At 44.0% G+C, this 26,006-nt stretch overlaps 1 protein-coding gene across 1 annotated transcript in view; it reads right to left on the bottom strand.

Moving 5' to 3' along the window:
- The window catches only part of LOC144769117 (zymogen granule membrane protein 16-like), a 46,939-nt gene that overhangs the window by 7,982 nt on the left and 12,951 nt on the right, over positions 1 to 26,006 (bottom strand). Inside the window, exon 2 of the mRNA XM_078653118.1 lies at positions 11,293 to 11,348. Within this exon, the coding sequence (XP_078509244.1) occupies positions 11,293 to 11,348 (56 nt within the window). The remainder of the gene's footprint in view (positions 1 to 11,292; positions 11,349 to 26,006) is intronic.

Genomic DNA, 26,006 nt, shown 5'->3' with positions numbered 1-26,006 from the left:
AACGCAAGTCGTTGTAACGACTTGCGTTGTAAAACCTGCGTCGTAATGGCATGCGTTGTAAAAGCATGCGTTGTAGTGACATACATCCCGTCCATATATTATAAATTGTATACCCAGTGTATGTGAACTGTTCATAAAATCTATGCGTGTTTTAGGTAAATCGAAACCACTGAGGATGAGCAGTTTAATCAGGCACATCACAAAAATTATTGTATTGTAATGTTTAATGATGCTTCTTTAGAACTGTCTATACAACCCATGCCTTTTAGTCAAGATCATTGAAAATGGTGCTTTAAATGGACAATATGGCCCATGGTTTCAGACTTTTCTTGAGAGGAAGACTTCCAAACCCTCCTGTATTAGATGAGCATCACACATCAGTCGTGGATTTTGTTTTTAGTACTTCGTGCAGGTCCTTTCAAAACTGCCTGGAAATGGTGCAGCTTTTTGGCCACATTTTTTGAAAATCCACACCTGCTCAAGTGGTAAAACTACCCCTCCCCCATGCTCAAAAAGACCAAGTAAGTGATAAGTGTGCGCTATATGAAAAACACATAACATGCAACATTTGAAATAATGGGCTTAAGGTATTAGAGGGTCTTAGCCATTCCATGCCTATGGGGAAATGTGTTGACACATAGGGACTTGGTATCAAGTGAGAAGTCTGACTGGAGTCACTGTGGAGTCAGTCCTTTGATCTCCTGGTAACAACTTCTCTCTGCACTCGCCATGTTCCCGGAAATGTACTATGATTTCAACATCTCTGTCATGTCTATTTCCTCTCACTGTTATCTCACCTGAATATTAACTCCTTACCTCTCCTATTCATTGCTGTTTCCATGCATTTCATTATTACCACTCCTGCGCTTGACTGTTGGGCCAGAACAGCCCTCATATTCACTATTGTGCTATTCTGTGCCATATTAGCATTTTGGGGACAAGAAGTTCCAGAAAAATCATGAAAAATTTGACCAGACCTGCAGGTCTAGCCACTTGAATAATCTACTCACCCTAAATGTAATACTGAGGGGCCCCCGGTATGTCGCCCCCGGACCTGGAGGTTACCAACGGAGATTCTTGAGGACCAGGTGGGGAAGCACCACATAGAAACTGCCATAACTGACCTTAACTTGAAGAAGGTCTCTCCACACTCCTCCCGAACACGACGGAGTCCCTCTCTACCTCGGAACTCACCTCGCTCTACCATTCGAATCTGGAACTCGCCCTGGATCAGCTGGCACCTCTAAAACTAAAAAAATCCAGAAGCATCCCCTCTAGCTCTTGGTTCTCTACTGACATCAATGAGGAAAGAAGACATCTAAGAGCCATGGAAAGAACCTGGAGGACCAACCCCACCGCCCTCCATCGAGACCAACTCAAGACAGCACGCAAAAACTATTATACCCACATCAAGAGCAAAAAGTCATCTTTCTTCTGCTCCGCACTAGACAATGCCAAAAACCGCCCTAAAGAACTCTTCAACATTATTAGGAACCAAACTTCCATCCCTAAGGCAGCCAACCTAGTAGCATCCAAGACCCAATGCTTAAACTTTGCAAGCTTTTTCAATGAAAAAATCGCCAAAATTGATCGCTCATTCAGCACGAGCCCTGCACCCAACCTCAACCCTCCACTAACCCCATCTATCCTCTGGGCATCTGTCCAGCCGATTAAGGAAGAAATGATAAGCAATCTTATCGCCACCGCTAAACCCTCATCTCACTCCCTCGATCAACTTCCCTCGAGACTGACAAAGGAATTGAAAAGCACTCTAGCCCCTATCTGGGCCAAGATCATCAACAGCTCCTTGAACGAGGGTTTCATCCCTGACTGCCTTAAACTAGGTCAAGTCACACCACTTCTGAAAAAACCTGGCCTGGATCTCACGGACTTGAACAACTTTAGACCGGTCTCGAACCTTCCGTTCCTAGCCAAAATTCTTGAAAGATGCGTGCTTTCACAATTAACCCAACATCTTGAGGATTCTAATCTATTGGATCCACACCAATCAGGGTTCAGGAAAGGCTGCAGTACTGAAACCGCAATCCTAAATGTCCTAGTTGATCTGCACATGTCACTCGACTCCAACCAATGTAGCCTTCTCATCCTCCTCGACCTCTCGGCTGCGTTCGACACAGTGGATCATACCCTCCTACTCAACGCCCTCCGAGAGAGAGCGGGCATCGAAAAGACAGTCTTAAAATGGTTCTCCTCTTTTCTGAACAACCGCACTCAAAAAATAAAGATCAACAACTTCGAATCTGACCCCCTCCCCGTCAGCAGAGGAGTCCCTCAAGGGTCAGTACTCTCGTCACAACTCTTCAACATCTACATGGAACCCCTCACCTCACTTCTAAGGAACTCCAACATCCCCTTCCACCTTTACGCGGACGACACACAACTCTATTTGAAAACCACTTCGATTGCAGACATTCACAGACTTAATGCGACACTCGTGGAGGTCCAACAGTGGCTCGCAGCCAATCACCTCAAACTGAATGAAGAAAAAACAGAAGTTCTCCTAATTTCGAACAAAGATGAAAACCCACAAATAGTGGAATGGCTCAAAGCCTTAAATGCCCTCAACGTCTCTCTAACGCCAACAGACTCCGCTAAATCCCTAGGAATCACTCTCGATCCCAAACTGGACATGAACAAACACATCTCTAAAACCGCCAAAAGCGCGTTCCTGAACCTGAAACTCCTATACAAAATCAAACCCTTCCTCCCCCCCAAAGACCTGAAACAGGCCACGCAGGCACTTGTGCTCTCCAGAATTGACTATGGCATCGCAGTGCTAACTGGAACTGCCAAGGCGCACCTAGGACCTCTCACCTCCACCCTCAACGCAGCAGCAAGAATGGTCACAGGAACTAAGAAATTTGACCACATCTCTCCAGCACTCAAAGAACTGAAATGGCTCCCGATTGACCAACGAGCCAACTTCCGCACAGCTTGCCTCACACATAAAGCCCTGCATACAGGCAAACCGGAATACCTGGCCTCCAAACTCAAAAGGGCGGGTCAATCCAGGAACCTCAGAAGCTCCAACACACTACTACTCATCCCTCTGAAATCACAGAAACGCAAAACCTCGAATAAATCCTTTGCGGGAAATGCCCCCAGGATCTGGAACGCCATCCCCCCCCCACATCAGAATGACCGTCTCATTCCCGCAATTCAAATCGCTACTCAAAGCCCTCTTCCTTGAACACTCTGGTGCCTAAGGAGGCCCCCACGCCGGACGGTCAAAGTCCCTATGACTGTCGTACTGACTCTATTTCCTGCTTGTTGTTCTTGATTCCTGTCTTGCTTATTATCATTTACTGCATATCTGTATTTGCTGTGAAGCGCTCTGATACCCTCGGGTCCAGCTAGCGCTATACAAAACTTCAATAAATAAAAAAATAAATAAAGAAATAAACTGGGGGGGGTCTCTCACTAGCCACGAAATGGGATGCCCTAAAAGTGGTGGTGAGGGGGACGTGCATGAGCCTAACCTATGGGGCTTGTAAGCAGCTCCAACGAGAGCTACAGGAGGCGGAAAGCCGCCTCTTACAATTACAGACCTCTGAGGCCCACGACACTATGGCGAGAGCGGGGGAACATGACACTCGGACACGGTTGTATGATGGAACAACTACCACTTGAACAACTACAGTCTAAATAACTACTCCTTAACCACTACTTAGTCTAAACCACTAAAGTTTTAACAACAACTATCTTTTACAACTACTATGCCTTTACCTCACTTGCCTTTAGCCCATTAATGTATCTATTTTACTGGTAAGTTTAAACCCATATGTATATATATATATATGTGTGTACATATATACACATACATACATACATGTATGTGTGGGTAATGGGTTTGTATGTACCTGTAAAACCCTTGAATTTCGTGGTAAAGGCATGCATGCGAAAGACATATGTGTTGTAAAGTGAATATTGGTAAGTTTTAACACTATATATACACACACACACCTATACTCACTATTAATGTCATACAAAAACCTTTCCACCCAAAAAACCTACACCCACCCCACACCTTTAAAATTCCCTTTCCACCCAAAAGCCTATACCCACCCTAAACCCTACAAATTCCTTTTCCACCCAAAAACCCACACCCACCATAAACCCTAAAAATACCCTTGCAATTCCAATAACCCATACCAACCCTAAACTCTAAAATTACCCCTGCCACCCAAAATCCATACCCACCCTAAAATTACCCTTGTCACCCAAAAACCCATACCCACCCAAAACCCTAAAATTACCTTTGCCACCCAAAAACCCACACCCACCTGAATCCCTTAAAAATCCCTTTCCACCCAAAAACCCATCCCTACCCTAAATCCTAAAAATACCCTTGCAATCTTAAAGACCCATAACCACCCTAAATCCTAAAATTAACCTTGCTACCCAAAAACTATGTCTACCCTAACCCCTAAAATTACCCTTGCAATCCCAAAAACCCACACCCACCCTAAATCCTAAAATTACCTTTCCCACCCAAAAACCATACCCAGCTTAACCCTAAAAATACCCGTGCCCACCCAAACCGTAAAAAGTACCTTTGCCACTCAAAAACCCATACCCACCTTAAATCCCAATATTACCCTTGCAACCCAAAAACCCATACTCACCCTAAACCCTTAAAAATACACTTGCAACCCTATATATACATATACAGACACATATATATATATTTTACACGTACCTTTAATACCGTTTACCTTTAATACTTACCAAAATACTTACATTTTAAAGTAATTTTCATTTTTACGGCGAGTATGCCTTTACCTTTAATGCATTTACAACGAAATTCAAACACGTTTTCTCATAGTAAACACTATTTTAGAAAACGGTTTCCTAAACATATTCGGTTAAAAAACAAAACATTCACTCTACAAAACCATATAAAATACAGCCATCCATCATTTTAGCGCAATAGTAATACATCTTTCATATACAATCCAAGAGTGCCATCTACTGGCCAGAGCTAGTTGTAAATGCATTAGTGGTTAAAAGACTCATGATTCATGTTCAGTCGTTGTTAAGGAGTCGTGGTTCAGGCCCTTCGTTGTGAATGGGTCGTTGTAAAGGTCGTTTCCCCTCGGACACGCATCCACAATATTCTGGATAGACTCGATAAATATACCCTCACACAATACAGGCAGCGTCTCCATAGGGAGGGAGATAAATTGGGTCGACTTTTTGACTGGATTCTTCGACGGGAGAGGGCCCTGGAGAGGATTGTGGCCCCACGGGGGCCTACGGGGGCTTGGTCCACTCTGAAGTTGGACTGCTGCGGGTCCTTCGGTCTCATCTCCAGCAGGTGTAAGCTATGGACCCCACTGTTACCGAGACGTCTAATCTCCCTTACCTTCGGAAATTGATCCTGTGGTCTATCCCCAAGTCGGTGCAGGAGGACCTTGATGAAGCTCTAACTCTTGGTGAGGTGCGCATCCCCCTGCAGCGCCTGCTGAGAGTCAAGTCCCCGGGAAGTGACGGATTCCCTCCTGAGTTTTATCAGGCTTTCGAGGGTACACTCCCCCGACTCCTATTGCAGGTTTATCTTGAGGCATTTGAGAGCGGGATTCTCCCGCCAAGCATGACGCTGGGGTAAATATGCATGACGCCCACGAGCCTTCATCGTATCGACCGATTACGGTGATCAATACAGACATTAAGATCTTGTGCAAGCTCCTGGCAACGCGCTTAGTGCCGTTCATGACTCACTTGGTCCACGAGGACCAGTGCGGTTTCATACCAGGACGTAATTCGGCTATGAATCTGTGGCAGTTGAATCACATTCTACATGAGGTACGTGGTCAGGTGGAGCAGATGGTGTTGGTGTCCATTGACCTCGCCAAGGCGTTCGACACAGTCGATTGGGGTTATCTCCTTGAGGTCCTCCGTGCTATGGGGCTCGGACCCAATTTTTGTCACTGGATTCGCATCTTGTGAACGGCCCCTCGTGCCAGGGTGATACTTGGGGGCGCACTGTCTGAGGAGTGGCGGCTGGGAGGGGGTACACACCTGGGGTGTTCCCTCTCGCTGCTACTATTTGCCCTAGCCATAGAGCCCCTCGCTGTTTGGGTCTGAACAGATATGGAGCAGTGGGGTATCAGGGCGAGGGACACGTGCAACGTTATTTCCCTGTATGTGGACGATGCCTTGTTCTATTTGACCGCTCCCCAGGACACATAGCCGATACTGCTGCAACACTTAGACCGGTTTTGGGAGGTGTCGGGGTTACGACTTAACCACAGTAAGTCCCTGATCTTTCCACTGGCGGGGTTGGATTCGGTTCCCTTGGGAGACCTACCAGACCTCGGGCTGCGCTGGGAACGGGAGGGGTTCCGTTATTTTTGGAATACAGGTGGCTCCGACGGACACACAGACGCTAGCCCAGAATGTGGATCGTATAATCGCGTCCTTACAGCGGTCAGTGTCTTTTTGGAATTCTCTACCACTCTCGTTGATGGGACGGCTGGCCGTCGCCAAGATGGTAATGCTTCCTATGACATTATATGTCCTCCAGAACTCACTGTGTCCGCTCCCACCACGAGTCTTCAGCACTCTCAATACGCTTCTCACGTCCCTGCTGTGGGCCGGCCAACGCAGTAGGGTGGCTCTTCACACCGGTGCCCGCAGCTATGAGGAGGGGGGCCTTGAAGCTCCACGCTTCAATCTATATTATTATGCGGCCCAGTTACAACATGCGACCCGTTGGTTTACAGACGCTGGCAATTGGGAGACACGCCTCCTCTCTGGTAGGGTGGATATTCAGATGCTACAGGTTGCCCTGATGCAGGGTAGGGGGCGGACACGTCCCTTCCTTATGTTGTGCGACAACAGCCGGTATATGGCATCGGTTTGTTGAGAGAGTCTTACGGAGGGCACCCTTTCACAGGGACCTCCCGATCTAGATACTGGCCCCCTTCATCGACATGGAGCAGTACATGTCCTTTTACTCCTGGAGGGAGGGGGGCTGAGAAGTTCTGGCTGACCTTTTCCATAACAAGTCTTTCCTTACTTACAAGCAGGCAGAAGAGGCCTTGGACGGGGACAATATCTGCACTTCCAGGGACTCCAGGATGTGGTGAAGGTCACCTGGCCCCAGTACCCTGACGCTCCACCACTGACCCACACTTTGGACATCCTCCTTTCCTGTGGCAAGGGGCGTAAACTGATTTTTCCCCTCTATAAGGCCATGAAACATGATTCAACCCCCCCGGTGCCACCGTCCCGGGCAGCCTGGGAGGCAGATCTCGGCGCTCCACTAGTCCAGGGAAAATGGACGCGCATAGATTCCCTCACGTGCAAGGTCTCATGCAACGCAAGGTTTAAACTGCCGCACTTAAATTGTTTACACTGCACCTACCTAACCCCAGTATCCCTGAAGCGTATCTCTGGGGATAGAGGAGACGGATGCCCTAGATGTAACGCTGAGAAAGCAGGCTTCTTACATTTAGCCTGGGACTGCCCTTTGTTTAGGCAATTCTGGGTGGGGGTGGTGGAGAGAATAGTCGCAGCTACAGGCCTTCGGATGGCACTCAAACCCCTGCATTGTCTGCTTGCGCTAGTCTGGAAACCCAAGAAAAAGAAACTTTCGAATAAATTCCTACAATTAATGTTGGTACTAGCAAGGCGCAGGTTGGCGATAACTTGGGTGGGGCAGAGGGCCCCGGAGGTGCCCACTTGGTTCAGAGATGTACGGGAGTGGTCCCTAGCCGAGGAAACTCACATGCAACTCACTCGGAGGGATGAGAAGCTGCAGGACTATTTAATGGCCTGGCACGTTATGTGTGCGTCGGGGCTGGCAGAAGAGGAGCTCTCCTCACACGACACAACTGAAAGTGGGAGCAGTGGGTTGGACACGCCCGTTGGGTTTGGGTCTGACGGGGGCAAGGGGGTGGACCCCAGTGATATTCACCACCTGCATCAGCGCCATGCCTGGTTCCTTTCTCACGGTGCTTTAATTGTATGCTATTGTATCCCTTCCCCATGAGTCCGTTCCCTCCCTGATGCCGCCTGTAGTCCTAAGTGCCGCTAATGAGGTCATCGATCTGCTTACATACACTGATTTGATGCCAGTTATGTGTTATTGTTTATGATGTATAAACTGAAAAAGAAAGTTTAAAAAAAAATTTAAAAAAATATAATACACTTGACCCATAAACTGGTCTCAGATTTGGGGATCCTAGGCAAATCTTTTATGTCACAGTAGCCTTTTAGTTTATTACTACATATTAGAGGACCTTCTAATCTGTGAGGTTAGCATGTCTGCTGCAAAAAAAACAATGTTGGTTTTAATAGACTAAACATTGTTTCATGTATAACAAGAATCTAGTCCACATATAGGGTACACATGACTGCTGACTTGCCTCTTAGTTCACTAATAGCGTTGTCATCAGGGTGGGGGTAGGAATGTTTCTCAGATCATTTTGAATAACTCTCACTTTTAGTATATTACTAAAACATGATGTGGTAGTGCACTGCCTGATACAGACAGCACATTTTCCATTGAAATGGTCATACCTTTTCCCACTGAAATGCAGTATTATCACAAGCAATAATGTATGAAAATTTAGTTTCAGCAAATATTTATCATTCGCAGATCACCAAATTGAGTGTTCTGATTTCTTTTGATCCTTTTAAAATCTTTGTTTCCATCACACTTCAAAATTACCAAAAAAGTGCTTTCCTAACTCTTATTTTTTTAAATATTTGTACAGTTCATTCTTAAGCAATTTTAATGCTGTTAGGAAAAAAATAACACCCTATAGCCTTTCATTTCACACAGCCTTGTCAGACAGTTCCCTTTGCAAAATCCTCTAACTTTTCACAGAGAAAGAAAAATGAACACCAAATGTACCATTTAAAATAAGCAGCAATTTGTAAGAAGACATAGGCTGACATTTGACTGTTGTCTTTAAATGCACAGCAAATGTCATAAGATAAATACATGATTTAAAGGCATTCTAACAGTTTCTTCACCTTCTGAATGAACAGAACAAACACCTGTTCTTTGCAAGCTCCAACTCTCTTGAAAGAAAGGACCAGTAGGCCCTGAAAATAGCTCTCCCTGATAACATCTTACTGCCGTGGCCAGTGAGTGAGCGAGTAGATTTTTTCGAGGCCTCATAACTATACATCCAGATGGCTCCTTCCACCTTCTCTCTGTTCCCACTATTTTGTTCCCTACTATTCTCTGCGTCTTGTCCATCAATCCAACTCCCCTACTCTTGAGGAGAGCTAGAGGTGTGTTACAAATAAATAACACCATATGACTTGTGGGTTTTCTTTGGCATTTTAGGTCTACTAGAGACATGTTTGGGTTTTTGGCTACCTCATGTGTTTGTTTATGTTCTTCAAAAAAGGACTATAAGAAGTAGAGAAAGATTGGGTGGTGGGTCAACCCACTCAACCACTGTTTTACCATTTGTTTTCATGGTTTTGTCAGATGGCCTGCTTATAAACGAATGGCATTGCAAGGATGGTTACATTGTCCCATTTGTATTCCCATTAGGTTGCTATGCATTTTTTGTTTATTCCCTGCTTGCTGTTTGGATGCTTTAGACTGTTATAAAAACTATTCGCTAATTACTCTTCTTCGTACATTTGTTTTACTTTGTTGACATGGTAATATGCAACTGGGAGTAATGTAATGTTTTTCTATGATGTCTTTTAAGTTCACACTTGCAACGCAGACTTCATCTCTTGACTCCCTTTCATAACACGTTTGGAGGGTGCAGTTTACGCTACTAATGCAGTCTGATCAAGGAAGGGACCCAACTCCCAGCTTTCACATTGCTGTTGCCTCACTGCTGCTTTGTTATGGGAGTTTCCTTCAATGGCAGCTGGGGCAATGCACACAATGCTGCCCAACTATTACAAAACATTTAGGGCCTCCTTACGAGTTTGGAGGTGCAGGAGCAGGACCACCCCGCTCCCGCACCGCCAAACCTGTGGTTGAACTGCCGCCAGATTAGGAGTTTTCTCCTGTCTGATGGCCGGTTCTTTGGCGTTCCCACGGCAGAGCCTAAGAAATAGACAGCACAATGGAAATGTCAAATTAGGCACCTGCACGGCATGGACTGCAGCAGTCCATGCCGTGCAGGTACTGGGTTGCATGTACACAGGGCATAACATGTGCCCTCCTGCGTGCACCCCATGGCCCTGAGGCAACAGGGGGCCCTGTGCGCCCCCTATGTTTCCCCTCCTCCATGGTTTTCATGCGGGCTCACTGCACGAAACCCATGGCAGAGCGGAATCTTGCAATATGCTTGGCAGGAACGCAGCCGTCCCCCCAAGCATATTTCGGCCCCATGACCGCTGCACCACCACCAGGGATCTCTGAACAATGGCTGTTGCCGTGGTCCCAGGATGGCCCGACCGCCCTGGTTTTAATAGGGTGGTCAGAAGGCCGCCAGCGTCGCGGCCATTGCTTTATCATTGCTGATAGGTTTGTGCATTTCACTGACCATAAAAATGAGACTGATTTAAAAATAAATCAGGGAAGAGGATGGCAAGATAGGGGAGAGGCCTTGGTTAGAGCACCTAGCTGCACATGTACCTCCAGGGTTACACCAGAGTCTGGAAAGTGACCCCACCCGTAATATTGTTTACTGCTAACTAGCTCAAAACTATAAACTACAATAAATAGATAACCAGTAGCTAGCTTACTGGAGGCCACTTAAAGGAATAGTTTTTTAACCTCATCGCTGCTTGAGATTTCCCCTGCTGTGCTGGACAGCAATAAAAACGGGTGTGGTCATGACGAGCTCAGCTCATCATGAGCACCTGAGAGGTATATGCCATGACGAGCTGAGCTCATCATGAGCATGGAAGGGGTTAAGTACTTACTGGTGATAGATACACTGCCATTCTGGCCAAGTAATGTTATTGACTCGTGTCACTGCCCTTTGCTAAAACTGGGGCCATTGAGTAACAGGCTAAATGCCAGAGTTAAGCTCTGTATGAAAAACTAGAAATCTTATCTGCTCTTCGCCCCACGATGTTGGCTCTGGGATGTGTGTGACAGTCTCAGGAATCCTGCGCTGCCTGTTGACTAACTGCTTGCTTTGTCAAAAAATTGCACTTATGTACAAATGTGTTCAATTTAAGTGATTATCTCCAGTTTTAGTTTTGTATTATGTATTTTAACGTGTTTCTATGCACTCTATAATGGCCTCAGTTACGGAAATAAAGTTCTTTTTGACTTTGACTAAACCCCTTCTCCCCAACGGATAGGACAGTGTAAGAGGAAACCCGTATACTTACTCTCAGAAGATAGCACAGGAGACGTGAGCAGGGCGAAGGCCACGAGCGCGTACATTCTGTGGAGACAAGAAGGACCCAAAGTTAGATCAGGGATAGCTCGATAGCACAGCGGCTCCAGGAACCTCCCTATGGTGGCAATACACCATGGGAACCCGATCACCCTAAAAAGCATCCACTGGGCACCCGCTTGGAGTGAAGCTGAGGAAGAGTTTCCCTATGGGATCTTCTGGCAATTGATGCTGGCCATGGTCAGAGGATAGGTGATAAGTGGATATTAGGGCAGGGCTTGGAAGGGGTTGTAGGTTTAGTGAAGTTTCTGGGACTTTCTTGCAAGATCCTACACTCGTGTGGGCAGGAAGGTTAGAAAAGGTCTTTCCACTCCCACTCTCCCTATGTTAGTATTTACGGCTGTAGGTCTGTTTTAAGTTATTTAGGTCAACTTTGGTAGGAGAGTGACGAAGTAAATTTGCCACTACAGGACAAGATGCAGACGTAATGGAGATGAGGAGTCGCTATTTGGATGGTGTTGGATATCTCTGGTAAGTCAGATGGGTTGGACAGCTTTGATGAGTAAGATGTATTTTTTATTTTTGCCGTTTTATAGGGCGCACACTCGGTCCAAAGACATTGGATCGCTTTAAATGAGCACCACTTACATTACAAAAGGTCACATTCACTTTTTTTTGTAGGGAGATTAAGTGATTTGCACAGAATCACAAGATGTTGAGCCAACGGTCAGCCAGATAGGTTGGAAAGCCATGATAAGTCAGATGTTTCCTGACCAGAGATGAAGGAAGAAGCTAGAGTCAAATGGTTCAGAATTGGGGGAAGTGCAAGTGGTTTGAATATGTGCGCGTGGATGAAAGACTGAAGATGGCGGCTTGATAGTAGGCGTTGTTTATTGGGGTGAGTGTTTGCGGTTCAGGGAGGGTCAAGAGTGATAGGACGGTAGGGTCTCACTTGCATTAGTGAGTGGGCTTTTTATTGTAATTGTATTAAATATCCTGTTTGGAAAGCCGACCTCTCCTAAAAAAGTGCTTTTTGAACGTCATTTGCGGGTCTTTGGTAAGATCTGCCTCTCCCAATGTCACCCAGTTAGTAGAGGAGTTGGTGTCAAAATGGCACTATACCATAGTGTCCTTGTTGTTTGCAGCTCCTAGGGCGAGATGTACCACTGTTTTTTGCGGTTGCAAAGGGGTTTTAGGCCTGTTTCCATCCGCAAAAAACATGTGGCCCATGTACCAACCCTATTTTGTAAGTTGCAAACAATTTGCAACTAGCAAAATAGGGTTTAGCGACTCGCTATTAGGAAGGGGTGTTCCCTTCATAGCGACTCAAAAGCTATGTAAGAATATTTTGCAACCACAATTGCGGTCGCAAAACGCTTGCAGTTTACCACTCTTCGAAGAAGGGTGGTAAAGCACTTGCAAACGGGAAGGGGTTCCCAGGAGACCCCTTCCACTGTGGGAATGCATACACAAACATTATTTAAGGGCATGCAGTGGTCCCAGGGACCTCTGCCTGCCTTTAAAAAATATAAATGAAAAGTTATATTTTTATGTTTTTAAATGCATCCCGTTTTCCTTTAAGGAAAACGGGCTGCATTAAAAAAAAAACTGCTGTATTTAAAAGCAGTCCCAGACATGACGTCTGCTGACCCCAACAGGCCACCATCCCTGGGAGTACTAGCCATTCCCTATGGGGGTTCATGAGGCATGCAATTTGCGACCCCACTGGGAATCGCTAACAGTGTCTCAAACACTGTTGTACATAGCATTTTGCGACTCGCATATTGTGACTCACAATTTGTCGCAATTTGTGAGTCGCAAATTGCTATGGTAGTACATCTTGCCCTTTGTGTTGCAAAACTTCGGAAAGAGATGCGATATAAAGCACAATTTTGTACTTATTATTAAGAAAGCATTTTCAATCTGTGCAACGCCCCAGGGATATTTAGACCAGCCATCACTCAGATGCTCTCCTGATACCCATACCCCAAGGAACATGCCACCAACTGAATGGTCACACAGTTTGCGATGGTAAAACTTCCAGAAGACCATCCTGGCCAGACGCACTAGAATGACCCTGTCAAAGCAGGTTAAGATAGATTGGTGAGTTAATGATAACTCAGATGGCTAGCATATTGCAGTTTATTGATGACGTTTGATTGAAATAATGATAATCAGCAATGAGGATAACTCAATTAATTAATGGGATTAAGAGTGTGTCGCTAATGAGTTTAGTTACCTCAGCAAGCTCAGTGGGTTAATGATCTCTCAGAAAGCTCGGTTAACAGCTGAAACTGCTAATAACAACAATCCCTCCATACTGAAGTGGATAAACGAGGCGTCCATCTTACCTGGTGCAGGGGGATCTTCACGCTTCTGGTAGAGATGCCCGGGGTGGGTTTGCTTCTGCCTCTCTCTGTTCCTCCATCTCTCCTTTTATCCAGACTGCCGGCTTTGAAGTCTGCCTGGTCAACAGATGCTTATCAGCAGGTGCCATGCGAGCACCCAGGCACTCTTGTGATGCTCAACGCCACTCCCTGAGTGGACAATGTGGGCTTTCATTAAAAGCGGATACTACCCTGTCCCTGGGGCAGAGCTGGGCCTCACCAGCAGGATCTGGGCAGTTTATGGCACGGACAGACACAGGGCACCAGACAAGGCCGCCTGTGCTGGGTTTAAATAAAGAGGTAAATGATGAGACTTTAATTGCAGAGATGTTTGAAGAGAGGGAGGGAGGCTGGATAAGAACTGAGGGATGAAAGCATCGCCGTCTGCCCCACGCCCAGGCTTGCTGCCAGCGGGAGAGGTCTGGGTATAGCTTTGTTCTGCGGAACCAGTGGCAGAGCTGGGTAGCCATTGGCCTTAGTGCAAGCAAAGTAACTGGGCTCACTCACTAGGGGGACATCTCTGTCAGCTCCTCCTGACACTCCTCAACCTTCTTCAACAAAGTCTGCATCTGCCATATCAAAACTCACTACCATTCTCATGCAGACACTATTGTATTTCCAGTCGCTGCTCTGCATTTCTGCAAGTCAAAGCACTAACCCTAAAAAACATTACCTAAGCCAATAGGTGGTGGCCCTTGAAAAGGTATGCGCATCAAAAACAAAACATACAGAGAGCCCATACTCACACTGCTGTCCTTACATAGGCACACTCCCCACGCTGCACTCACACAGGGACAACTTTTAACCTGTAAACCATTCACAAAAATCACCCTCAATTCTACATTCACGCGCGCACCCCCTCCCAATTCACTCACAAATATGGTGGTTATCCTGCACTCACACACGCACACTGCTCACGTACAAGTTCACCACTCACTAGGGAGAAGCAGAGTGGGGACAGATGTGGCACAGGAGGTACATGTTGAGCATCTGGTCCACTAGTGCAATGTAAAGCAGTTGAGGAAAGCTACAGTGAAGCCTGGATGTCAAATGATGGTATCTAATCGACCATCAGCTACACCTGGCCCGGCACTACAGAATATGGGCCTCATCTACAAGAAAATGGCGCTGTGCTGTGCCGCAAGCAATTTAGCTGCACCGTGCTGTGTCATTTTCAAAGCACCGGGATGCGTCATATTAACAACAGTACAAAGCATCCCTGTGCTTTTCCCTGCTCTGGCCCACAATTGGCTTCCATGTGCCAGTGCAGGCACCCATGCGTCATTTTGCAAGGGTGCCTGCGCTGCAGGGATGATTGTTTCTGTGCAGGAATTCATACCTTCCTGCACAAAAATAATAATTAATGGCATTTTCCTCTTTCTATGCGTGCTGCAAAATGCAGCACGCATAGCAAGAGGAAAAAACGAGGAAAATAAAAGTATTTAGCTCCATTGTGTCATTCCTACACCTCCCTTGCGGGGTGTAGGATTCTGACTTATTCCCAGTTTTACACAATGTTGTAAATCTGGGAATGCGTCGGGTTCCGTGGGAACACCCACTGGACCACTCATGGACGCCACTTTCCGACGGAGTAATGCATGAAAGGGGCCTTATTTACAAGGCTATGCATAGCCACGCAGGGTGACTTTGCGTGGCTTTGTAAATATGGGCAAGCCCATTGAGCCGCCGGTGCGTCAAAAAAAGTGACACACTGGTGGTGCAAGAGGCTTGTAAATGAAGCCCTACGTGCATCTGATCTTTTGCATTTTTGCGGGACAGAATTTTTGTCATAAAAAAGTCCCACTTCTTTTCTAAAAACAAGGTGGTGATTTTTTTTGTAGTGCAAGCATATAAAGAAAGAAATGAAGAAACAAACAATCATATGCCAACTAAATGTGAAGGACATGTGCTTCACTAAAAAACATAAAACTTCACTGGTTTGCCGTTCTTGTTACAGGAAAAAATTATAGAGTATGCAGAATACCGTTTCAAGATGGTAGCATGGTTTCGAAGCTTGCAGCAGTGATTTCTAACACCAAGGAAGTTGTGGTCAAACAGCAATGGCGGCGGAGCTGCTGGTACTCTTATGTGAACCCTAGTCTGCAGTAACAGGTGAGCTGCTGGGGAATGAACTATAGGAAATATCCCCTAAGGTCAGACTTCTCTGGATGCAGAGAAACACAGAGTAAGCAGGCAAAATACTGTTACTCAAGCTCCCTTATACCCTAAAGACTAGTGGCTGTCTACTCGGCAAATCAAAACATTGTTGGGAAAGCCAATGGCTGAAGAAGGCTGGCGCACTGCCTAATTTATGTCTGCTGTTCTGAAGGGCTGAACCAATATGTAAATGACACTCTGATGAATAGATGAACTGGGCTTACCCAAATAACATTTTCTCTAACCAAGATTATGTATTATTTTTAAGAAAACATGAGGCTTGTAATCAGTGGCAGCTCCTCCGCTAAGGCCCCACTGCTTGTGAGAAGCAAAAACATAAAATGATAATAACTTTCAGTTATTATCATTTTATGTTTGGGTTGCTTTACAGGTGGGTGGGTGGACAGGGCTGCTTTGCTCCCAGAGGAAGGCAGGGGAGGAGTGGTTTGCCCACTCTTAAGCACGCAATGACTTTTTGGCCAGCCCTCATGGGCCGCCCAAACCAGTCATGGTCACACCTAAAACACACAGGGCAGATGCACAGCAGGGCCTTGGCTCACATGCATAAGACATATAGCACTAGTCAAGAGCATCACAGTCTTCTTTGAAAATAGAAAGATTGTGTGATTGTGTGAAGCACGACAAATTTCGGACCATAATGGCTGATCAAGGCGTTGCGCCACCACTACTAGGTTTCCTGAGGCAATTATATACTGGCATTAAAGCAAGGGTTCGATATGGGGCTAAGGGTGTGTGCACAACATCATTCAGCATAGAGAAAGGCGATGCGTTTTGGCACCCTTTCTTTTTACATTATACATTAACAGTTTGGGCCAGACACTGTTGTATCAGTGCCGGGATTTACCACAAATTGGACATTGCCCAATACCTGCCCTCCTCTATGCTGATGATGCAGTGCTTATGGCATGCTCTCAGTTAGTGCTCCAACGACTATTAACAAGTTTCACTACTTACATGCAGAACTTGGGGCTGTAAGTAAACAAATCCAAGACCTTTATAATGAAGTACGGGAAAGGGAATTTAAAGATCAGGGATATCCTTGTAGACAATAAGAAGATTGATTTCACCAAGACATTTTCGTACCTGGGTATCTTGGTCGGACAGAATGGCTTGTGGAGTCTGGCAATCAAATCAAGAAAGCTGCTGCTTTTGAAAGCCAGGGCAGCCTTGTCTAACTTTTCAAGGAAGACCGCCAGTAGAACTAATAAACATATATAAGGCGAAGTGTGTAACAATCGCTATCTATGGAGCTGGTGTTTTGGGCTATTTTGATTGCCAGCCCCTACAACTCGTGGAGAATGCCTTTTTAGGATTTTTACTAGCTGCTCCGGGTGGCTATTCCACCAATGTATGCCATGCGGAGCTGGGGCTACCTTATCTATCAGACATAAGTAAGATACAGGCAATTCTTTTATGGCATAAGATTTGGTCCTCAGAGAAAACCACCCTAAATAGGGATATTATAAGGGATTGTTTTAAATTACAGCAGGTACTCAGTATACCCTGGATGAATAAATAAAGATTTCATGAGCGACCTGGGTCATGCGGAATATTATGAACAGCTTCAATCCCTAGAACACATCAGCAGAAAAGATCTTAAAAGAGAATGTATGATGTAACTAGAGGCTTTTAGATTATCTTCATAACTATTAAAGCTGAGTGTTTGGAGGGGACAGATTTGTTTTTACATGTTCTAGATTGGGCATTTTCCACCACATAACAAGCTTTCCTGAGATACATGACTGGTCAAATTCCCTTTGTAAGTGTCCCTGTGACAGTACGTCACAGCATACACCATTTCATGTTGTGTTCTTTTGTAAATTTTATGAAAAACAGAGAAAGATTTGGGTTTTATGGATTTTAAGGTCGCTTGGGAATAGGCAATGTCGCCCAGCATTTTTATTCCTACAGTTGTTATCCAATGAGTATATCATGCTGTTTATGGCAAGGTTTTTAAAGAATGTAATTAATTGCGGAAAGACCATTAGATTGTGAACTTTATGGTGATGTTAATGTGTCTGTATTTTATGGCTTTTTTTAAGATAGTGATTGCTGCTGAAAGAAATGTAATTGCTAAACAAGATTGCTGCACATTCAAATAGTTTGAATACAACTTATTGTCTTGTAAATATTAACCCTTTTTATATGCATCTGCTTTTATGGTTTCTTCTGAAGAAATCGATTAAAGCTTTTTGATTTGATTTGATTGTACCAGTTAGATACTACAGGACTACATGATTCTTCAACGTTCTATCCTAGTAACCAAATGGTCAACAGACATTTTGACTAATGAAAATGTTGTTCTTACGGAGCATGATTTGCCTTTAAAAAACAGCATTTCCAGAAATATAATTTTCGTAAATATAAATATATTGCCCTGACGAACTTACAATAGAACCATGAGATTACTATCATACCTGCAGGCAAAGGAGGTGGCCTTGGTTTTTTTTATGAAGATGAGGTTATAACAAAGAGATACTCAAGCAATCAGTAATCTCATTGAAGATTTCAACTCTGACATTCTGGTTAAAACCGATATGGAGAGTTTATATAATAACATTCCACAAACAGATGTCTTACAAGTTATACATAATCTACTTGACACTAGGACCTGTCCCCACCAATTCCCTACTTCTTTCATCATTGATTTTTCTGAATTAGCACTAAGTGGAATGACTTTGTTTTTGATGGTCAATTCTACAAACACGTCAAAGGTGTTTTACCCCAAATAAAGCAAATATTTATGTGACAGATTTTGAGAATAAATCATTTCTCCAACCAATCCTTTTTTACCTCATATTTCCAAATGGTTGAGCTATATTGATGATGTTCTATTAGCTTGGCATGTTGACACTGATATACTATTATAATTTCATATATAGCCTAACTCCCTCAACTACAATCTAAGATTCACACTCAAGTCTAATTCTACCAATATTAATTTCCTTGATTTAACAATTAAAGTTGACAATGACAAATGATATAACTTTGAACACGAAACCCACAGCTAGGAATTTGTTGTTGAGATATAACAGTCACTGTCTTCAAGGAATTAGAAACAATCTCCCCATCAACCAATTTGTATGTCTCAGACGTAACTGTACTAAGAAAAGTGATTACTTCAATGAGGCTAACAAACTGTCTTAGAAACTTCAAGCTCTGGGGTATCCACACAGATTACTTAAAAGATATTTTAAAAGGGATTGGTGCAGTCACAGAATCTCTTTTTGCAGATAAGAATAGACCCAAAGAAGCAAGGTTAATGTGTGTCTCAACCTTTAGTACTCTCTCTAACAAGATCGAAAAAATGATACACAAACATTTAAAATTACTGCATAAGGATTCCATTTTTCATGAAAAACCAAATGTAGTACTAATCTAAAAGGCAGATAAGTCAAAGCTTATAATGAAGCTGTCAAAGTTTATTTTACAACCAAGATTATGCCTACAACAAATTATTGGTTGTTTCCGCTGTGCTAAATGTATGGTGTGTGACAGCTATAATGTTGGTAAATCTTTCACCATTAATGGCATTAATTCAATATAAGTCTTTCAAAAAACGGCAAAGTGCACACCTTTTCTTCGTGTTTTTTCCATGTTTATGTTTCTTCAAACTTAACGATCGCGTGCAACCCGGAAGCGTGGACAGCCCGACCACGCAATTAATGATTGATGCACAAGAACCTGGAGTAGAATTCCACCCCACCGGATGCACAGCTATTTTCCTTTGCATATACAAATGCCACAATTTTCGAATTTCACCAATTTCTTTATTTGTTGTTTTTCTTCCATGTAATCCAAATTTTCAGTTGTTCTTCACATTCCTCATGTCACAAGGGAGACGCTTATATTATTAATATTTAGTTCAATGTAAAACACATTTCCAACTGCAATACTAAAAATGTTATTTATCACATTCTTTACTGTGCAGTCTACCCGACAGTAATAAAACCATACAAGACATATGAAATTAAATTTTGCAAAATCAATCGCGCAGCTGAAGTAATACTGAACATGGCCCCTTGATTGATCATTTTCTCAAATTGAGCCACTCTGCGAGAGATATTATATGGTGGGTATTTGATGCAATGAAACCTCCCTCCAAAATAACAATGTAGATCACCTTTTGACAATCTGTGAAAAAAAATGGATATGAAGAGTGAATAGTGCTTCTAAAGGTCTCAATTCGCCTTGAAACATTCGCCTTAGCATTATTACAAAACAGTTCCTACTTATGACATTGCTTTCTCTACTGACATGTTGAAAACATTTTCTCATCACTTTATTTCATACAATAATTATAATTTTTCTCATTATGTCTTATGGTGTCTTAGTGGTCTCCAAATGTATCTTTTGTTACATTTGTGATTGTTTCATGTAGTGCAATGTCACTCTCAGTGCCCTTGTACTAATATATAAGTTGTAACTTTTGGGCTTCAATATTCAAATTAAATTTTCTATATCCTCTTATACATGGATGGTATTGTGATTATCACCTTTGTATATTTGATTGTTCATTAAATTCGTCATTCTTGCCTCTTTTACTCACATTGAGATTCTGGTAAATCAGGTGACATGGTTACATTTCCATTTTTTAATTGCCTTTTGTATCCTGATTGGTAGGATTGTTTATCATTGTTCAATTATGCCCCCTCTTTTTTGTACAAGTAGTTGGATATGATTCATGGTATTTGCCTGATTGATTCTTTCATGCATATATTCTCTGTTTCAAGATGGGTGCCTTTTAGTGTAAACTAAGTATTTTAGTACAGCCAACTTCATCGCCGGTCTAGTGTTTTCTCTTTGAAGTCACTGAAACCTGCGCTGTCAGGCTGGCTCTTACGTAACCTAGTAGATGCATGGTAATTCTCTTTTTTTTAATTTTTTAGTTTTTTTATTTTGCAATTTTTATGCAAGGAGTAGACAAGCATCACAAATACATAGGAAAGCAACAGCATTTACATAGAGTCAAAACTTAAAACATGAAATTATGTACAACAGCATATTCAAGCTGGGAAAAACAAAAGCCAGCATCGGGAGGGGAAAACAATGTACATTAAATCCAATTAGTCACCGGAGCCCATAACCTTGCCCCAAAAAGTCTCTTCCACCTCCCCTTAGTCTTATAAATAGCAATTTCCAAGTTATACATCGCCAATAGTCTTGCCCGCCAGGCGCCGAATGAGGGGGGGTCCGGAGAAATCCATTCCTTCGTGATACAGGCACGTACAGTTGCCATACAGATAAATTCAAAAGCAAACGTTTCCTGTGATATATCCAAGGTAGGTTCTGTCTGAACACCTGTCAAAACTAGTTCCCCAGTAATGCAAAATGGGATACCAATTAAAGATTCTAAAAAAAATTCTATAGCCGTAAAAAAAAAACTCCAATTTAGGACATGAAAAAAACATATGTACCGCATCTGCCACCAGGGCCCCACATCTGCTACATTTCGTTCCCAGTCCCCGTACCCCAGTTTGATATTTTGCCAGGGGTATAATATATATCAAAAATAGACATATAGGGGCCGATTCCGATTCGGGAAAAACCGCTCTGAATATCCGTTCGGAGCATTTTTCCCATACGAATCGTACCCTGCAACGTCCCCCGTACGTACAATGAAGTACGATTCGTACCAGGAGCCGTACTCCGTACGAGTCGTACAAAGACCGTACGACTCTAATCTCCGTACGATTCTCCCTCGGAACCCACTGTACGCGACATCTGTACGGTTCGCGGCTGGTTTTTACGACCCATCAAGTGCGATACGTGTCGGGTACGCACCGTACGACCCTTTTTCTACGGGAGCTGAAAACAGCCGTAAAAGCAGAGTTTGCACCAAAACAGGTACGGAACGCTCTCCCCGGGTACGGTGCATACCCCCATGATCGCAGGGGTACGGTGCGTACCCCTGTGATCATGGGGTGTACGCACCGTATCCCATGTACGCTGGGTGTACGCACCGTACCCCTTGTACAATGGGTGTACGCACTGTACCCCATGTACGCTGGGTGTACGCATCGTACCCCATGTACGATGGGTGTACGCACCGTACCCCATGTATGCTGGGTGTACGCACCATACCCCATGTACGATGGGTGTACACACCGTACCCCATGTACGCTGGTTGTACGCATCGTACCCCATGTACGATGGGTGTATGCACCGTACCCCACCGTACCCCATGTACGCTGGGTGTACGCATCTTACATGGGGTACGGTGCGTACACCAATCGTACATGGGGTACGGTGCGTACACCCATCGTACATGCGGTACAGTGCATACACCCCATGATCGCAGGGGTATGCACCGTACCCCTGTGATAACGGGGTGTACGGACCATACGGTGCGTATGTGTTTGTGTGCTTTTCCGTACGACTCGCCCTTACCTGACGTGGACCGTATGAATCGCGTCCTCATACCCCGGTCTGGATCGTACTTGTTGGGTCGTACGGCATGTGTACGAGTCGTACGGCATGTGTACGAGTCATACGGTTCACGGTTTCAGCCTTGCAATACGTACGGATTGCGACGATTCACGGAATACGGATCGTACTACGCGACTCGGACGGACGGGTACGATTCGTACGGAGAGGGCTCCGGATACAAATTGTGCGGATGTTTTTTCCCCCAAATCGGAATCGACCCCATAGTGTTGAGCCCGCATCCTCCCAGTCAGAAGGAGTTGATTTGCCAGCAATATAGATTGAGCTAGATCTATCTCTTCTACGTTTAACTTACTTGCCCACTTCTCTTGGCGTTGCTCTAGATCTGATGGAAGTAGCTTTATTAAATTAGAGTAGAATAACCCAATCGGAGTATGTTTCTCTAAGAGATCAATCAGTGGGACCTTTCTAAATTGGACATTTAAATCCGTTCCGAGTGTATAGACAAAACTTCGAACTTGAAGATACTTTAAAAAGTCCTGTCTTGGCAAGCCATATTGCCTTTGAAGATCTACAAACGCTGGTAAGCTGCCATGGGGGCAGATATCTCCCATCCGGCGAATTCCCTTCTGTCGCCACCGCCATACTGTTTGATCTCAAAAGATCAAAGGGAGGACCCCCTGCAATTTCTAAAGGGGTATAAGCATTCAAATTCATAAGGCCAATATGCCGCTACACCTTTTTCCAGACAGAGAAGGCAGCTTTCACTATTTCAAATTTCGTTTTTTTATAGTAGCTCGGCTCCAAGATCTTAACCAAGCAAGAGTTTGCTGCTTTCCCCAACCCAAATTCAAAAATTGAAGGAGAATGACAAGGCAAAATAATGGCTCTGTCCCCAACTATCAAAGGAGAAATAAACTCTAAAACCGCAGAACAATAATAAAACAAGAAATATGGAATACCCCAACCCCCATCAGATCTAGGCAACGCCAACTTCTTACATGCACTTCGATGCCTTTTATATCCCCAGAGAAATCTAGAACAGGTATAATGTAGATTTTGTGATGCAATAAGGCAAAAATTCAAGCCGAATAGTTCTGAAAAAATAAAGAAATTTAGGTAACACTAACATTTTTAAAACATTCGACCTCCCATGTAATGATAGATGAAAATGGTCTATTCTTTGTAACATAGAGATCAGCTTATTTATTACCGGATTAATATTGAACTCAGGATACTTGTTAATTGGCAAGGAAAGCTTAACCCTTAAATAAGTGGCTTCTGAGACCGTAGATATACCCTCGGGAGGGCTACCGCCAATACATAAAATCTGTGTTTTCGTAAGGTTGAGCTTATACCCAGAAAAAAGCCCGAACTGTATTGCCAAATGCCAATTCTTCAATTATTGGCAATGTAGTGACTAAGGGCCAGATGTAGGTGAGGGACATTTACCGACTCATAAATACCGAATTTTACCGATTCGGTATTTATGAATCGGTAAATATGAAGGAGGGAGATGTAGCAAATTTTGAAAATAGAAATACCGAATCTGTAACATTCGGTATTTACCGATTCGGTAAATACCGAATCGGCATTTCCTATTGATTCCTATGGGCTGTGAAGCCCATAGGAATCAATGGGAAATACCGATTCGGTATTTACCGAATCGGTAAATACCGAATGTTGCAAGGGTGCAGGGGGTGTCACTTTGACACCCTCTAGCACCCGAAGTAAAGGCATGTGTGACATGTGGCACACATACATGCCCTTAGGGCATGTCTGTGTGTCACATTGCACAGTGTGCATGCACAGATGTGCATGCACACCTGGATTCGGTATTTTACCACACAATAGGATTGTGGGGTAAAATACCGACTCTTAAGGGCCTGTGACAATCTCAGGAGTGTCACCTACATTTGGATTTACCGAATCGGTAAAATTACCGATTCGGTATTTTACAGAATCAGTAAATTTACCGAATCGGTAAATTTACCGATTCTGTAAAATAATGGCCCCTACATGCCAATTCCTAAATACCGGTCGGTAACGGCCGAAATCGGCCGTTACCGACCGGTATTTGGGCTCCTACATCTAGCCCTAAGTATGTAGTAACGACCACAATATCATCCGCATAGGCCATTGCTCTATACTCAACATAATGAAATTTGCCATAAATTTCCATCACTTTTGCCGGGTTCTCATGAAGTACCCCCTTATCGCCCTGAATAGAATTAATCCTGGTAGCTACTTCTTTCTGCCTCAACCTTTTAGCTAAAAGGCTCCCCGAATTCTCTCCCACCTCATATACCTCCGTACGGTGTACTGCAATAAGATAAGCTAATTTTGTTGCGAAATTCTGATATACCTTCATCTTCTGTACAGCAAGATCTGTCAACATTTGCTCGTGTTCCCTACCATCAATGATAGCTGCCATGAACTTTGTCTCTAATAGCCTTAATTTATTTAATTCTTCTGAATATTCTGCCCTTAGCCTGGATTGTTTTTTAATAGAATAGCTGAGAGTCTCCCCCGCACTCCTGACTCAAAGGCATCCCAAACCTTCAATTCTGAAGCAGAGCCACAATTAAACTGAAAAAATTCTGTTATCCATTTATTCATTCGGTCTCAATACCCTGGATCAAATAAAAGTTGTCGCTCAAATGACCATGTCCCTGTTTTCCGCCATTGATTATCACCAGCTTCTATTTCTAACTCAATAGTATTAGGGTGATGGTCCGAGATTATTTTTGGATGGATCTCAAACCTAACATTCGTAGTCATTTCCATGGGGACAAAAAAATAATCAAGTTGGACATGCTTCTGGTGGGGGGCAGAGAAAAAAGTACTCCCAGGATCACCTCTTCCTCTCAGCCACCCATCATCAACCAATCCCAAATCACTTACTAATCCCTTGATGGCTTTAAACACTTTGCTCTTTTTTCCCTCATAAGTAACATTGCCCTGAATATCTACATCTTCAGGCAAATGAATATTAAAATCCCCGCAGAGAATTAGTGCAATGACCAGTTAGCTAGCTCAATACTTAAATCATTCAATAGGGCAGGTTCATCAGTATTAGGTCCATACATTGAGCAGATTGTAAAGGCCAGTCCCTCTAGCCTTAATTCAGCAATCGGCCACCGACCATATGGGTCCACTTTAACCCTATTACATTCCCCCATCCATATTTCTTAAAAATAGCGACACCTCTAGTAGTCGTGCATTGTTGTGTACAGCAAACAAGTTCTAAGCCTAAGTCTTTTAGCCAAGCCCTATTGTTCCAAGCTATGTGAGTTTCCTGCACGCAGAGCAATTCTATTCTCATTGTTTTAAGGATCTGTGCCATAATTCCTCTTTTTTTCTTATTATTTAAACCACAAATATTCAAAGAGCAAATAGTAAACTTACCCATAATTAAAGTAACACTTTCTCACCATTTCAGTAACATAGCAGAACATTTTTCCCCCCCAAACCCTGATATACAACAATCTTTGTCACGAAAAAATCCCCAAAAAAACATAGCAATGCTGTAGCACATTTATTCACCCAACCTTTACATGATTTTGAAAACCCCTGCCTGTGTCTCCTTGCCCCTCCACCCCCTCCACCCCCTCCACCCCCACCCTCCCTTATCCCTCCCTGCCCCCTCCTTACATCCCCATTCCCACCCAACTGGAGCAACGGGACTGAAAAGTCCCGATTGGTGATGAAGAGAGGATTTAGTGCCCCCCCACCTCCCCCCAACCCTCCACTG

This window comes from Lissotriton helveticus, chromosome 7, assembly GCF_964261635.1.
Source record: "Lissotriton helveticus chromosome 7, aLisHel1.1, whole genome shotgun sequence".
NCBI classification, from domain to species: Eukaryota; Metazoa; Chordata; class Amphibia; order Caudata; family Salamandridae; genus Lissotriton; species Lissotriton helveticus.
This window is presented reverse-complemented; position numbering and strand designations above follow the sequence as displayed.